Raw genomic sequence first — 13945 nt, 5'->3', positions numbered from 1 at the left:
TTTGGAATGGAGAAAAAAGGGACGTCCCCCCGCTGCCAACCAGCCCTAGAATGAACCATTTTCAAACTATCTCTTATTTGCAATCCCTATAAAGGCTATTGGTTTTTACTGTCTTTTTCCTTCAGCAAGCTTGGTACACGAACAACTAACAATTTAGGCCACAATGCTTCAAACAGTTATGCATGTGCTTAATTTCATTGCTGTGGACATTTGAGACTGCTTGGAAAAGCAGATTACCAATTCTCCTGATTTTAGCATGAATCTCATGATTGTTTTAATATGTTTCTTAATTCCCCAACTCCTGGAATCCAAAGATTTGTGTGTGAGACTCTCAGCTTTCATTTTTAAAAAAGTATGTTTCTATCCCTCATGAATTTCAGAGAAAAGCTTGAAAATGAGAAGCAAGTGCCCTCTAACCAAAAGAGAAATAAAAAGAATCCAAAATGTATTATTTTGTGCAACCTCCCCCAACCTCATGATTTTTATTCTAATCACATGATTTTTGGAGCCTGACTCATGGTTTTGAATGCTTGAGGCTGGTGATACTGCAGTGTTAAAGCTGAGCATGTGCATAAGTGTTTGCAGAATCAGGGCCTTAGAAAGTCCTCTGTGTATAAGGAAACATGCATGGTCATTGGGACTTCTTGGTTTATTTTGCAGAATCAGCTAAGAGGGCCTGATCCAGAAAACTTCTGTCTTTTAGTGCCTGATCTCATGCACTTTGAAGCTCATGCATATTCCGTGGCCTTGGGATCAGGCCTTCAAATTCCCACTGGATGGCCCAATCTTCCGCCCACTGAAGTCGGTGGGAGGTTTGACATTGATGACAGTGGGAGCAGGATCAAGGCCATGGTGCATGAGAGCCCTGTGCACAGGGGGCTTTCAGGCCCATGCCCTGAGTAGCATTAATCTCCATTAATTTCCAGGCTCAGTCCTATGATGGGATATATACTCCAAACTCCAGTTAGAGCTAGTGGGGGTGAAATCCCTTTGTAGGACTGGACCCTGAGTCTGTAAGAAGAATGCTACTAGCTGGATTGCTAAGAATCCTAAAAGGCCCAACAGGAATATTATTTTATTTTTCTGCTGGTCGAGAAATTAGCACAACTGTTGTTTTTCTGTTTGCTTCTGAATTTGCGCTTGGAAGCCGTTGGGTAAAAGAGAAGGAGAACAGACTGTTTGCTGATAGCGTGGATGATGGTGTGAAAAACAAAAAATAATCTTCTGCTGTCGTCTGTTTCCTTGAGAAGTCTTCACATAAAATTTAAAATAAGGAGTTTTGCTTCTATTCAAACAGCCTCTGCGAGGAAAAAACCCTGTAGACCTCATTACAGTTGATTCCTTAATAGAGCTGCAGGATTCTCAGAACCCTTTTCAGTACTGGATAGTTAGTGTGGTTGAAAATGTTGGAGGAAGATTACGCCTTCGCTATGTGGGATTGGAGGAGACTGAATCCTATGACCAGTGGTTGTTTTACTTGGATTGCAGACTTCGACCAGTCGGTTGGTGTCAAGAGAATAAATACAGAATGGACCCACCTGCAGGTAAAAAGGCTGGCTAAAAATATGCTCTCCCACTTGCATTTGAAATCTGTTTGTTTATTTACTGAGCATGCCGGGGGATCTGCTGTTTGTTTCTTCTAGTTTATCAGTCATGTTTTTGAACATTGGTGTCTCACTTCAAACCCAACAGGCTGGTGCAATTGGTGAGGGCCCTGAGCATGGCCCTGTGGCTCAGACTCAATTCATGGCTCTACCACAAATTTTTCTATATAGCCTTAGGGCAAAACATTTAGCTGCTGTGCCCCTCGTCTGTGATACGGGGATAAAGTGGCTCCTTTTGGGCTTTATGGTAAGCAGGTGCACTGTAGATTGAGCACTTGTTTGCAATGCACTAACATGTTTTAGAGACCTACCCTCCGTCTGAATTGGCTACAAGTTGTAAGTTCTTCAGAGCAGTGACTATTTCTTACTATGCACAGCGCCTACTAAAACAGGGGGCTTCTAGGTGGTATTGTAATAATCACAATAATAATGAAAGTTTCCCGAGAATTGTGTTTTGGAGCGTAATGTCTCATGCTGGGGTCAACCAGAAATAACTCTAGTGAAGTTAATGGCACTACGGCAATGTAAAACTGGAGTGAAAAGACAGAAAACTAGACCCACAATGTAGTAACTTTATATAGGTAAGTAATTGAGTGGTGCCCTCTAATGGCTGGAGTCACAAAGAGGTGAAGGGACCTACTACTGCTGCTGGCATGGGGAGCTCTCTTTTAATGCCGATGGTAGAAGCCTGACTTTTTAGAGTTGAAAGACCACGATTATTCTCTCCAGTTCTTCTAAAGCATGTTTGTTTTTTATTAATTGTGTCTGCTGTTGCTATATTAGGGTGGGACCAAATTTAACTTCAGGGGATGTGCCTGAAGGATGAATTTTCCCCATCAGGTTGGACGGGAGTGGACAAATCTTGTCCGTTTCACTTTTGAAGGACTTTTTGTTTGATGCATTTCGTCTTGATTTAGAGCTAATTTTATGTGCACTCCGAGAGCCGCCCCAAGTTACGAATTCAGTTGAACCCAACAACTCAAAACGAAACTCGGGCAGTGGCACATTTTGCCTGGCATTGCAAAGCCAGCCCATTTTGCAGCATTACAGTTTCTACCACAAGTCATGAAGCAGCCTGAAGGTTTAGTTCCAGCTTGACTCAGCTGCATCAAAACATTTACCTCAAGTTATAGCTTATTGTGAACCCTCAGGTCAAGCAAATTTCCCCTTGAGGAGTAAGGATGATTTCTTGGCTAAGGGACAGGGGATCTGGCTTTTATTCTTAGCACTTCCTCTGTCCCGAGGGACAGGTCACTTAACCTCTCCGGGCTTCTGTTGTCTCCTGTAACCAAAGGAGTGTTTCTGTTGATTTCAACAGATGTTGTGTGTGGGAGAGTGGGAAATATCCATGGGAATGTACTTTTAATGCTGCTTCCCTTGTATATTGTGAATCTTGAGAGCAATTACTAGCGCGAACACATTAAAGCTTTGTCTACACTATGGCTTTTGCCAGAAGAGGCAATGCAAATGAAGTGCTGATTAGCATTTTGTCACACTTCATTTGCATAATCTAGTCCAAGCCGGTTTTGGACAAGGATTTTTGCGCAAAACCCCTTTTTGTGAAAAACGGACATGTTTTGCGCAAAAATGGCTCAGAATAGATTATTCAAATGAAGCGTGACAAAATGCTAATCAGCACTTCATTTGCATTGCCTCTTCTGGCAAAATCTCGTAGCTTAGACATAGCCTTAGGGAGATCAGTGTAGCTTTGTTGGTCAGAGGTATGAAAACACCCATACTCACAGTCGACATAGCTATACCAGAAACCACCTCCATCTCTTCCATGTAGATGTAGCCATGCTGACAGATGAGTGCTACTTTCAGGGCTATGGAGGGAATATTGCTATGCCAACAGAAAAACTCCTGTCAGCATATGCTACACCTGTAGTAGAGGACAGTGCTGGTGTAATGCTGATGGAGTGACTATATCAGCAGAGCTGGTATAGTGTAGATTAGCCCTGTTTTATATAGGAGTCTGTGAGTTACAAGCCCCCCACCTTTTTGTTTCTCATCCCTGATGACCTTGCTGACCAACATAATTATCAATAAATGCAATGCAGAAACATCTGTGGTTCTTTCTTTCTTTCTTTCTTTCTTTCTTTCTTTCTTTCTTTCTTTCTTTCTTTCTTTCTTTCTTTCTTTCTTTCTTTCTTTCTTTCTTTCTTTCTTTCTTTCTTTCTTTCTTTCTTTCTTTCTTTCTTTCTTTCTTTCTTTTCTCCCCATTATTTGGGCCATTTACACACTAATGCAAATCTGAAGTAACTATTAAAGTCAGCACGCTAGTTCTTCAGGATAGTTTCCAATAGCTTCAATGGAGGTACGTTGCTTCTCTCTGTTAAGCTAAGGATCTGTTCCAGTGGGGTTACATCAGACTACCAGAAGTATGAGAGGAAAGTTGCCCTTGCTTCTGCCCCAGTCACTCCATCCATCTCTTTCTTGATTAGTTCCCTCCTAACCTTCACTCTTCTCCAGGCATTTTGCTAGCTGTCTTGCTCTCCACTCTGTGGACAAGCCAAATGGCAATGTGAAATTGACTATGTTTCTAGTCTTAAAATTGTGGACCAGCCCTTTCATAGTCCCAAATTTTATGCTGTTTGCTCTGCTTCTGGAGCAGAGGAAAGACAAAAGTGCTGTTCGTCCCTCTTCATACTCAGGGCAGTTTGTTGGCCACTCAAGCTGTGTCTAGACTACACCTCTCTGTCAACAGAGAGATGTAGATTAGGCACATCAAAATTGCTAATGAAGCAGGGATTTAAATATCCCGTGCTTCATTAGCGTAAACGTGGCCGCTGCTTATTTTTTAAACAGAGCTTTTTCAGGAAAAAAAAAAAAAAAAAACAACGGCAATCTAGATGCGGATCTGTCGAAAAATAAACACTTTTTTGACAGATCCTGCATTCCTCAAAAAATGAGGTTTACAGGAGCTGTTGAAAAAGTGTTTATTTTTCGACAGATCCACATCTAGACTGCTGAGGGTTTTTTTTGGAAAAAGCTCCCATTTAGAAAAAAAGCAGCGGCCACGTTTACGCTAATGAAGCGCGGGATATTTAAATCCCTGCTTCATTAGCAATTTTGACATGCCTAATCTACATCTCTCTGTCGACAGAGAGGTGTAGTCTAGACGTACCCTTAATGTCCAGCGGTGAAACAAAGGATTAAGACTCATTAGAGATATTGTATGGTTAATAACTAGAATCCATTAACCTGAGAGAGAAAAATGGAGGCTGAAACAAATTGAGTTTAATTTCCAGTAAGTAATTCCTTATTAATCCATCCAGTGGCAGCATAATTTCCTTTTTGGCAAACATGTGATAGAAGTGGAGAATCAAAATCCCACATGTTAAATTATTTCCTAGATTGGAAATAAATTCCTTGCAAATAGTGCCCACACAATTTGATTTTGTACTTGCTCAGCATTGGCATTCAGCAGAGAAGAAAGTCGGTTCTAGGTGGGCACATATTTCCTGTGGATCCCTGCAATGGGGGCAGTGACCCACTACTCAACAAGTGGAGACTTTGGGCCTCAGCTGAAACTTCAAGCCTTCAGAATGAAATTCCATCAAGTCTAGAGGGTCAGCACAAAGTCTATGTCACCCTTTAGGGAATGTACGTTACTGGTACCCCATCTCTGCTGGTCCACAAGAGATAGAAGTCTTCTGCAGCTCCTGCTTTGGCTCAAGCATGGTAACTGGTGCATTTAGCTTTGGCAGTCCCCAGTTTAGCTCCCTTTAGCCAAGATGGCGGCGGTCCGACTTAAGCTACTGAAGTCCCAATTAGCACTCTCTATGCAGGGATACATGTCACCCATTGCATGATGGACATGTGCATTTTTCCAGGGTGCTAGGTTCCTAGGAGTTAGCATAAGAAGGGCCATCCTGGGTCAGACCAAAGGTGTCCATCTAGCCCAGTGTCTTGTCTACTGACAGTGGCCAATACCAGATGCCCCAGAGGGAGTGAACACAACAGTTAATCCTCACGTGATCCCTCCCTTGTCATCCATCCATTGCTCTCCTCGTGCACACCTCCTACGGCGTATGGTTTCAGAGCGTCTTTTCTTAGGATCTTCTAAGGCTACAGTGTCCAACATGCCAGCCACTAGCCATACGTGGCTATTTGGCCAGGTGAATGTGGCTAGTTGGCTCACAAAATTATTTACATTTTCAGAATAATGTGGCTAGTTCACTAGCAGTAGCCGCTCTAGGGCCTACTGCTTCAGAACTGGTTGGTCACCATGGTTCTAAGGGATTCCTCTCCTTGTCAACCTGCAGTCTTCAAGAGACCATCTCCCCTATGGCACCCCTTCGGCTAGAGGTAGGGAACCTTTTTTGGGTCACAGCCCACTCACCCGTAGAAAAATCAGTCGGGGGCCACACACAAGTGAAAAGCAAAAAAACCCAAAACAAAATAAAACAAAATGAAAAAACACCCCCCCCCCCCACTGATGTGCCCCCTGACTGAGAAGAAGAAGGTCACTCCCCACATTCCCCTCCCACACCAGAGCTTGTGGGGGGGCCCAGCCTAGTAGATTTTTGTGTGCTCCAGCCCTGTGGTACGGCAGTGGGGAGGCTGGAACTCCAGAGCGGGTTCCCTAATGTAGGGTGGGGGGGAGAGGGCCTGAGCCTTGAGGGCTGGATCCAGGCAAGCCAGGGGCCTGAGGTTCCTCACCCCTGCTTTAGGCATTTCAGTAAAGCCCTTGTCAAGCCATGGAAGGCAGCTAACTAATCTGAAGAACGTAGTGAAGTTGTAGGTGGAGTGAGGTGAGGATCTTGTTGGGAGATGGTGCCCCAGCCAGATCACTGCCAGGCACATACATCCCAATGGACGCTTTATTGTCGTTCTATTATTCCCTGGGCCCTTCACGTGGGATTCCATCTGTCCTTTGGGCATTTTGGACAGATGTCCTCCCAACTACCTTAGCCAACCTGTGTGTACTTATCCCTTTCTGGGCCTGGTCTGTGAGCTGCCAGCCACCCTGATCTCCCATGGTGAATGAAGGGTGCCTGTCACCTCACAGGGTCAGGCCCTTAGGTATAGGGCCTCAGTTGGTGTCAATCAAGGGTGCTCTACTGAGGCCAGTCCCTCCAGGCTATGAATTCCAGGGCTTGTGAGGGTGTCCTCAGAAGGCAGCCCTTATGGCTGTCTGCTACTAGGGTTGTCAACCCTGACTGACGCTATTCTGGGAGATTCTTTTTTCCCCATAAAATGATGGGAGATGATGTCATTTTCTTAAAATAGCCTATTCAAATCTCTAGGATTGCCTTCAACAGTCACCGGGCAATTGATGCCAATTCCGGGAGACTCCAGGACAACCCTGGAGGGTTGGCAACCCTATCTGCTACAGTGCCTGCACTAGGATGGTACCCTTCCTCAGCCAGAATTAGGAGTTTGAAGGCTTCCTTAAGCCCATCTGTGTGGCACAAAGGAGCTGGAGGGGGGAGTCAGGCTGTGACCCCAGAGGAGTTTGGATTCCTGGGATCAGATGCTCAGCTGAGATAAATTGCCACTGCGCCATTGAAAAGACACCAAATGCCCCAAATTTTAATCCAAAGTGGCATTGCCTCCCTCATTTTATGCAAAGTTCTAGTTACAAATGAATCGGCAGACATCTTAATTGCTTATTTCTTGTTGCCTTAAACACAAATTGACATAACACACTTTGTTCAATTGTCTGCAACACTATCACTTAAGGAAAATGCTTTATGCTCTTTTAATGCTGCAATTTAGTGTCCATAAACTTGTCAACACAACTTAACTGCCCCTGTCTAATGAAATGTGTCCATATTCTCACGCGCTAGTGTTTGCAACTGGTAGAGGTGCCTTTATCTTTTCAGGCTCATTGAATATGCACAAAAATATTGCAACTGATTTCCACCCGCTTAAGTGCAAGGCTAATATATGCACTTGCGTACTTCGCTTCTAGCTCTGTTGCAGTTACTGTAGGAGATATAAAACATTAGAGGCCACTAGTAAATATAAAACACAATAAAAAGCTAAGGAAACAGCAGGGGTCAGATCCTTAGCTGGTATAAAGGCTGGTGGAAATCTTTTACACCAGCTGAGATTCTGTCTTAGTATCTCCATGTGTGGACTGGAGTTTGGAGCAGTATTGCTTACCCCAAGTGTTTAAAAATCAGAGTGAGCCTCTCAAAAATCAAAATACTGGCCTAAAAACGGTTATTTAAACCATAACTCTTTGGCTTTTTGTATTTGTTTTTTTGATTTTGGGGTCCTTTAGAAGGCTCATTTTCCAGTCTTTCCCAGCAGCTACAGGAGCCGTAAATTAATTTTTTTTTTGCGTAATGAAAGCTGAAATTCACATGTAGTCAAATGCCTCCAGGAAGGGAAGAAATGTCGCAAGATTCAAGACAAATGTGAGATGGCAACACCTATTTTGTCCTGCAGTGGCCAGCCATGTGCAGCCAAAAGGCCACATGCGGCCCATCAGGGTTCTATGTGCAGTCCTCAAGACATTTTGTTTACCATTGCCCATGCGGGGTTTCTGTCCATATAGTCTTTTTCCTACCGGCATTACTAAAGTAATACACATCTAAAGCCAGGGCATGTGAAGTGAGGTACATACTGATTGCACACCACACTGACTGTGAGAGCCATGACCCTCGGCATCCAGTCACTTCTATGGTTCAGTCAGCACATTGCAAATTCTAGGTATGCAAGCGCAGTTAGTGGAACTACCCTATTCCAGGAGACCGTCTTGGTTATGACAATCTTGTGGCCCACAAAGATAAAGGAGGCTGCCCATGCGGCCCACTCACTCGCCTAGGTTGCCCCTCAATGATGTACTCTGTATCCCTCAAGAGGAAGAGCGCTAATGCAGGGGTCCAAAAATTCAGCACTCCGTGCCTGCTGGCCTTAGAAGGCTGATCACCGTGTCAATCTCCCATTCACCTGGGCCCCAGGAAGCTGAACTGGGTAGTGAGCAATCCCTGGGCTGACAGCTCTCTTGCCGACACATCAGCGGAGAGACCAGGTGAATCATCTTAGGCTGCAGCTTAGCACAAAGAAAATAAAACCAGATGGCTGAGAAGGAATAATGGAGAGGGATGACCCTACAGTCGCCAACCGTGGAGATGCCCTGAGAGTCTTGCTTTTTACAAACAAATTCCAGGCCAGAGTACAGGCCCATCAAGGCCCTTGTCCTCTCCCTGCTACCATCAGTTACTCAGTCTCAGAGATGCATTCGTTCCCACTGGCTCTGCGTCAGTGGGGAGGGGAGGGAAGGGCAGAAGGTTCAAGGTGCTGAGATGCTGCACATCTAGAGGCAAGAGGCTTCTATGTCTCTCCCCTGCACATGGCACATCTGCATGGGGGCAGACCACGATCCGGGCCCCGAATCCTCATGGGACTGCCCCTGCAAGAGGCTGAGTGCCTCTCGTACTGGGAGCCAAGTGCAGGGCGAAACTAAAGGAGACTCGCTGCCAGCGTTCCATCTAAGGTTTTCCATCCTTGTGTTACCTGTGCAAATTTCTCTATCCCTTCCACACTTTAGGGACACACACCTTTACCCAGTTCCTAAGGCTCAAGGTGCAACCCTGTTAATTTACACACCCACCGTTACCTAATTCCTACGGCTCAGGGTGTAACTTCCTGTGGGTTTTGCAGGATCTTTAGCCACTGAAAGAGCCTCATACAGTAATATTCTTATCCTCTCTTTATTGACAATTCCCAAACAAGCAGAATACACAGGCTAAGCACACAGTGTCATGCTCACCAATCCTGATAAAGGCAGGCAAACTTCCCCTGTTGGCCAAGCAAAATCAGTCTCTCTGGATCTTAGCTGCTGCACGTCACGGTTGTGCAGGAGAATCCTGGCAGCTTCTGGTCTTAGGCTGTGTCTCCGAGGTGAGTTCTTCTTCCAGGTCTTCCCCCTTCTTCTTGGTGTTTCTTGTCTCCCTTTGGTCTTCTTCCAGCCTTTTGCATCTTTCCTTCTGCTTCTGTTACTTCTGATCTTCTTCCTGGTTTCCTTCTTGGACCTCAGTTTATATAATGAAACCTGAGTCCTGCTTAGCTATTCCTTAACCAATTATTTTAGTATAATTTTACTAACCAATCATGACAAAATAACTTTACCAATCATATCCCACCACCTTAATTGATTGACACCTAGCAAAATTCATTATACAGCAGACAGAAACAGTTACAAACCAGACAGAGATCACACAGTCAAATAATAGGAAAGTGTAATGACAATGGTCATAGAAAGAGGATTCCACAACCTCAAGTATTGATAAGCAGTTTCTTGCCAGACAGATTGGCATTACTTAAGTTTTCTTTACCCACCTTGAGATCTGTTTCTTTATCTGGTGACAGTGGGGGAGCTATCAGGACAAAATCCCCTTGTCGCAGCTTGGTGTGACACTGTTTTAATACAATTTAGATGGAATGTGAGTATGTGACTCTACACCTTACAGCTAATGGCTGCTGCTCTTCAGTCTGGCTGCAGAAGAAGGCTTTGGCTGCCAATATGGCTTCAGGCCTTCCATCATGGTTACAGAAGAACCATATTGTTACACTTGGGAGGGTTGACTTTTCTTTTGGGCAGGTTGAAATTTCTTAGGTGCAACACCAATATTGAGGTAGTGTTTTAGATATCTGCAACACTCAAAAAAATCCAGTTAAAAGAATCTTTTTCTTTCTTACTGCAAGCCATTAACACAGGGGTAGGCGATCATTTTTTTTGGGGGGGGGGGGAATCCAAGAATTTGGTAAGTGGTCGAGGGCCACACTCTTCCATTATATAAATGGAGGAGATGCAGGGGTCTGGGATGGAGGTTGGGTTTAGAAGGGAACTTGGAGGTAAGAGATTGGGGTGTGGAATCTGGGAGGAAGTTTGGGTGAAGTAGGAGATCGTGACCTGGGGCGACTGACTGGGGTGAGGAGGGGGTGCAAGGCCTGGGAGGGGGTTGTGACCTGGGGCAGGAGTCCAGGAGGGGGTGCAGAGATTTGGACTGGGACCAGGGATAGCGGATTTGGGTGCTAGATCTGAGAGGGGGTTGTGACCCGAGGAGGGGTGTAGGAGGGAATGTATCTTGGGGAAGGTGTTTGGGGGCTGGAGCAGGGGTGCAGAAGGTTTGGGTTACATAGGGTAGGAGGGCAGAAGTGAGCAGAGGGCTGGGAGAGGGTGGTAGGAGATGGGGTGCTAGAGACAGGCTCTGGCTGGGAGACCTTGCCTGGCTCCCAGCCAGCAGCCCAGCAGGTTCCTTAGCTAGGGTCCCTGCCTTCCAGCCCCTGTAGGTGTATAGGGGAATTGCAGGAGCCATGTTTATTCTAAACTGAATGCTGTGAGCCCAGGGGATGAAGGAGGAGGGGAATGTCACATGCTGCCTGTCCTGCAAACAGGCAGCTGCTATTGTCCGAAACCGGCCAATGGGAGCAATTGGGGGTGGGGGCAGCATGAGAAGCCTGGCTCCCCTCCCTCCAGGGTTCACAAACACACACATAGCCCTGCACCTGGCTTCCCAGAGTGCTGAGTGCGAGCTGGCTGAGGCTCTTGCTGCCAATGATCAGCTTTTGCCCAGCCCTGGAGCAGAGGCTGGAGCCAGCTTCTTCATTTATAGCAGGCAGCAGCAGCTGCTGCTCTTCCTAGAGGGTGAGTGCCCCATCCTACTTCCCCAGCTGATCAGCTGAGCTCCCTCATGGCCCAGGCAGGATGCTACCCATAGACCAGGAGGCAGCCTGTGTGGGGCTGCTGTGTCCTCTCGCCAGCCACACTTATGATTGGGTGGGCAGAACCATGATTTAAGAATATTAAGGCCTACTCAACTAAACGATAAGCAGATGCTTATAAGATAGTCAGTTGACTAGTCGACCAGGCAGTAAAGGGGTGGGGAAGAAGGGGTACTTCAAAGTGGGAGTGCTGCACAGCTGAGTTGGGGATCAGCTGTGCGGAGCTGCCACTTTGAAACCCCAAGGTGGCATTTCAAAGGGGCAGCTGCTGCACAACTGATCCGCAACTTGGCTGTGCGTGACTGCCCCTTTAAAACACTGAAGCGCCGTGCAGCTGGGGTCAGCTGGGGAGTCCCCAGCTAACCCTGGGTTCCGAGTGGCATTTCCCCAGAACCCGGGGTCAGCTGGGGAGTTTCCAGCTGACCCTGGGCTCAGCATGGCATGCAGCGTAGCATGGAGTCCGGGGTCAGCAGGGGACTCAGAGTCTCCCCCAGGCTCCATGGCTTTGAAATGTACAAGAGCCCCTGCTGAGGACTCTTGTACATTTCAAAGCAGGCACACTCACATTCAGCCCAGAGTCAGCGGGACTTCCTGCTGGCCCCAGGCTGCACACAGAGTTCTGCATTTCTCCTTTGAAATGTACAAGAGCCCATCCATTGACTACTCGACTAGTCAATTAACCGATATTTAATATCCTTACCGTGATTCCACCCATCTCAGTGCACCACTAGCAGAGCTATGCCAGGGAAGTACATGGCACCAGGTATAGCTTTGGCACAGAATGAGATCTGGAGGCACATTGTGACTGTGAAACTCAGTCTGTTTTCTGGTCGGCTTCTTCTGGGACAGCGCAGTAGCAAACTGCCCTTTGCTTGTCTGAACCTCATGTGAGTACATCTTACCTGTGTGAGCTTTCCCCTTGGCAACAGAGCTGTTCATGCTAGGAAGGGGGGCGGGACTGGGTTGTTTTATTGACACAGCCAAGGGTGAGCGGTGCTACCAAAAGGCCAAAAGGAAAAGGACACCGAGTGACAAAAAGGTGCTCTTGGTACTCTGGCTGCAGTCCGTATTCTAAACAGAAGACCAAAATGTTTGTTCACGCTATAATCCAGACAGGCAAGGAATTAAAAATAGAGCCCTAAAAGGTTGACAAGTCCCTTTAAGTGCACTTAAATTCATATGCATACCCTGATGTCTGTTTGAACTTGGATAGTTTGATGCAGAGGATGTATAAATATCCAGTGAGTGATTCTGCAAATCCTGTTTTGATAAGGTCTTAAATCTGCTGAGATCAGAACATAAAACTCCCTTGTAGCTTCAGTGCTAGGTGAAAACTCTGCTTGCCAATTCATTCTTTTTTTTTATTTTCTCCTTCAGAATTGTAAGATGCAGCTGTAAATCTTGTGGCTGTTACAAGCATAGAATTTGAAATGAAAATGGAGCCAACCGTAGCATGGGTGTAAATAGCTGTGCTAGTGGCATTGCACTCTATTTATTCCTTATCTGGATTCAGGCCTATTATGTTCATTTCCATTTTAATAATTGTTGCACTCTGTCTGTCTATCATGTAACTTTAAGATCTTGAGATAAATGTTCTGCAATAACTTGTGCGCTGGATAACAATATGTTTCCAAGAACAGAAGTACAGCCAATATAAAACTCTCCATCAGTGTATTGTTCCTTCAGTAGATGATTCATAGGCATCTTACTGGAATGAACCACTAAAGGATTTGGTAATATAACTAATGATATTAAACCCATTTAAAGAAGCTGCTGTTAATATTTCAGTTTTAAATACTATTTGCTGGGTTGCTATTATGCTCTGATTGTTATATTGACAAAGTATGTCTGTATATGGAGCCGGTTGCAAATTTTTATTGCTTTTTATACAAAAATTGCCTTTTCAACTAACTGTGAAAACAGTGTTTCTGAGAATATTTTCCCCTTTTCTTTGTTAAAATGTTTCGGCTTTTGATTGAAAAACCTCAAGTAGCAAAAATACCAGTTTTTGACAGCCACACATCAGTTTGAGGCTTTTGAAAACAGAATTTGAGATTTAGTTTTTTGACAAAAAAAGATTACATTTCTTGTTTGGTTTTATTTTGTTTTTCTGCAGAAATAAAGTATATCACTCCCTGGCTCTGTGCATTAGCAGAGTCATTCTTCTTCGTTGGTTTGACCAGAACTGCTTAGAATAATAGTATAAGGCATAGAATGCATTGTTAGTTTTACTGGGACTGTATCGTCACATGCTGTATCAGTTTTACATGCTACTACAGGAGTGTTTGATCTTTAAACGATTATGTGATTTTTTGTTGTTGTTTTAGAAATCTATTCTCTGAAGAATATATCTGAGTGGAAATGCGCTCTGGAAAAATCCCTTAATGATGCAGCAAAGTTTCCTCTTCCAATGGAAGTATTCAAGGTAAAAGAGATGAATTTATTTCTTTAATTACAGAGCTACCATTGAATAAATACACCAGGGAGTGAATAAACTTCTCATGTTTACCTAATTTAGGAGGGGCACCATTCTAGTACGTCATGTGATGAAAAGTCAGATTTTTGCAGAAACTGGAATAGGAAAAGCAGCGAGGAGTCCTGTGGCACCTTCTAGACTAACTGAAGTGTAGGAGCATAAGCTTTCGTGGGCAAAGACT

At 45.0% G+C, this 13945-nt stretch overlaps 1 protein-coding gene across 6 annotated transcripts in view; it reads left to right on the top strand.

The window, feature by feature from the left end:
• The window catches only part of SFMBT2 (Scm like with four mbt domains 2), a 215600-nt gene that overhangs the window by 95811 nt on the left and 105844 nt on the right, over positions 1–13945 (top strand). For 5 of the 6 annotated variants that reach the window (XR_012903105.2, XM_075925991.2, XM_075925987.2 and 2 more), the window contains 2 exons: positions 1298–1544; positions 13616–13713. Coding sequence is in view for 5 of the 6 variants with exons in the window: in XM_075925991.2 (XP_075782106.2) it covers positions 1298–1544; positions 13616–13713 (345 nt within the window). In the remaining variant the exon portion in view is untranslated. The remainder of the gene's footprint in view (positions 1–1297; positions 1545–13615; positions 13714–13945) is intronic. The other variant, XM_075925993.2, reaches the window with a different exon arrangement.

This window comes from Pelodiscus sinensis, chromosome 1 (genome assembly GCF_052426305.1).
Source record: "Pelodiscus sinensis isolate ZL-2025 chromosome 1, ASM5242630v1, whole genome shotgun sequence".
NCBI classification, from domain to species: domain Eukaryota; kingdom Metazoa; phylum Chordata; order Testudines; family Trionychidae; genus Pelodiscus; species Pelodiscus sinensis.
The sequence above is the reverse complement of the archived record's forward strand: the minus strand, read 5'-3'. Positions and strand labels throughout refer to the sequence as shown.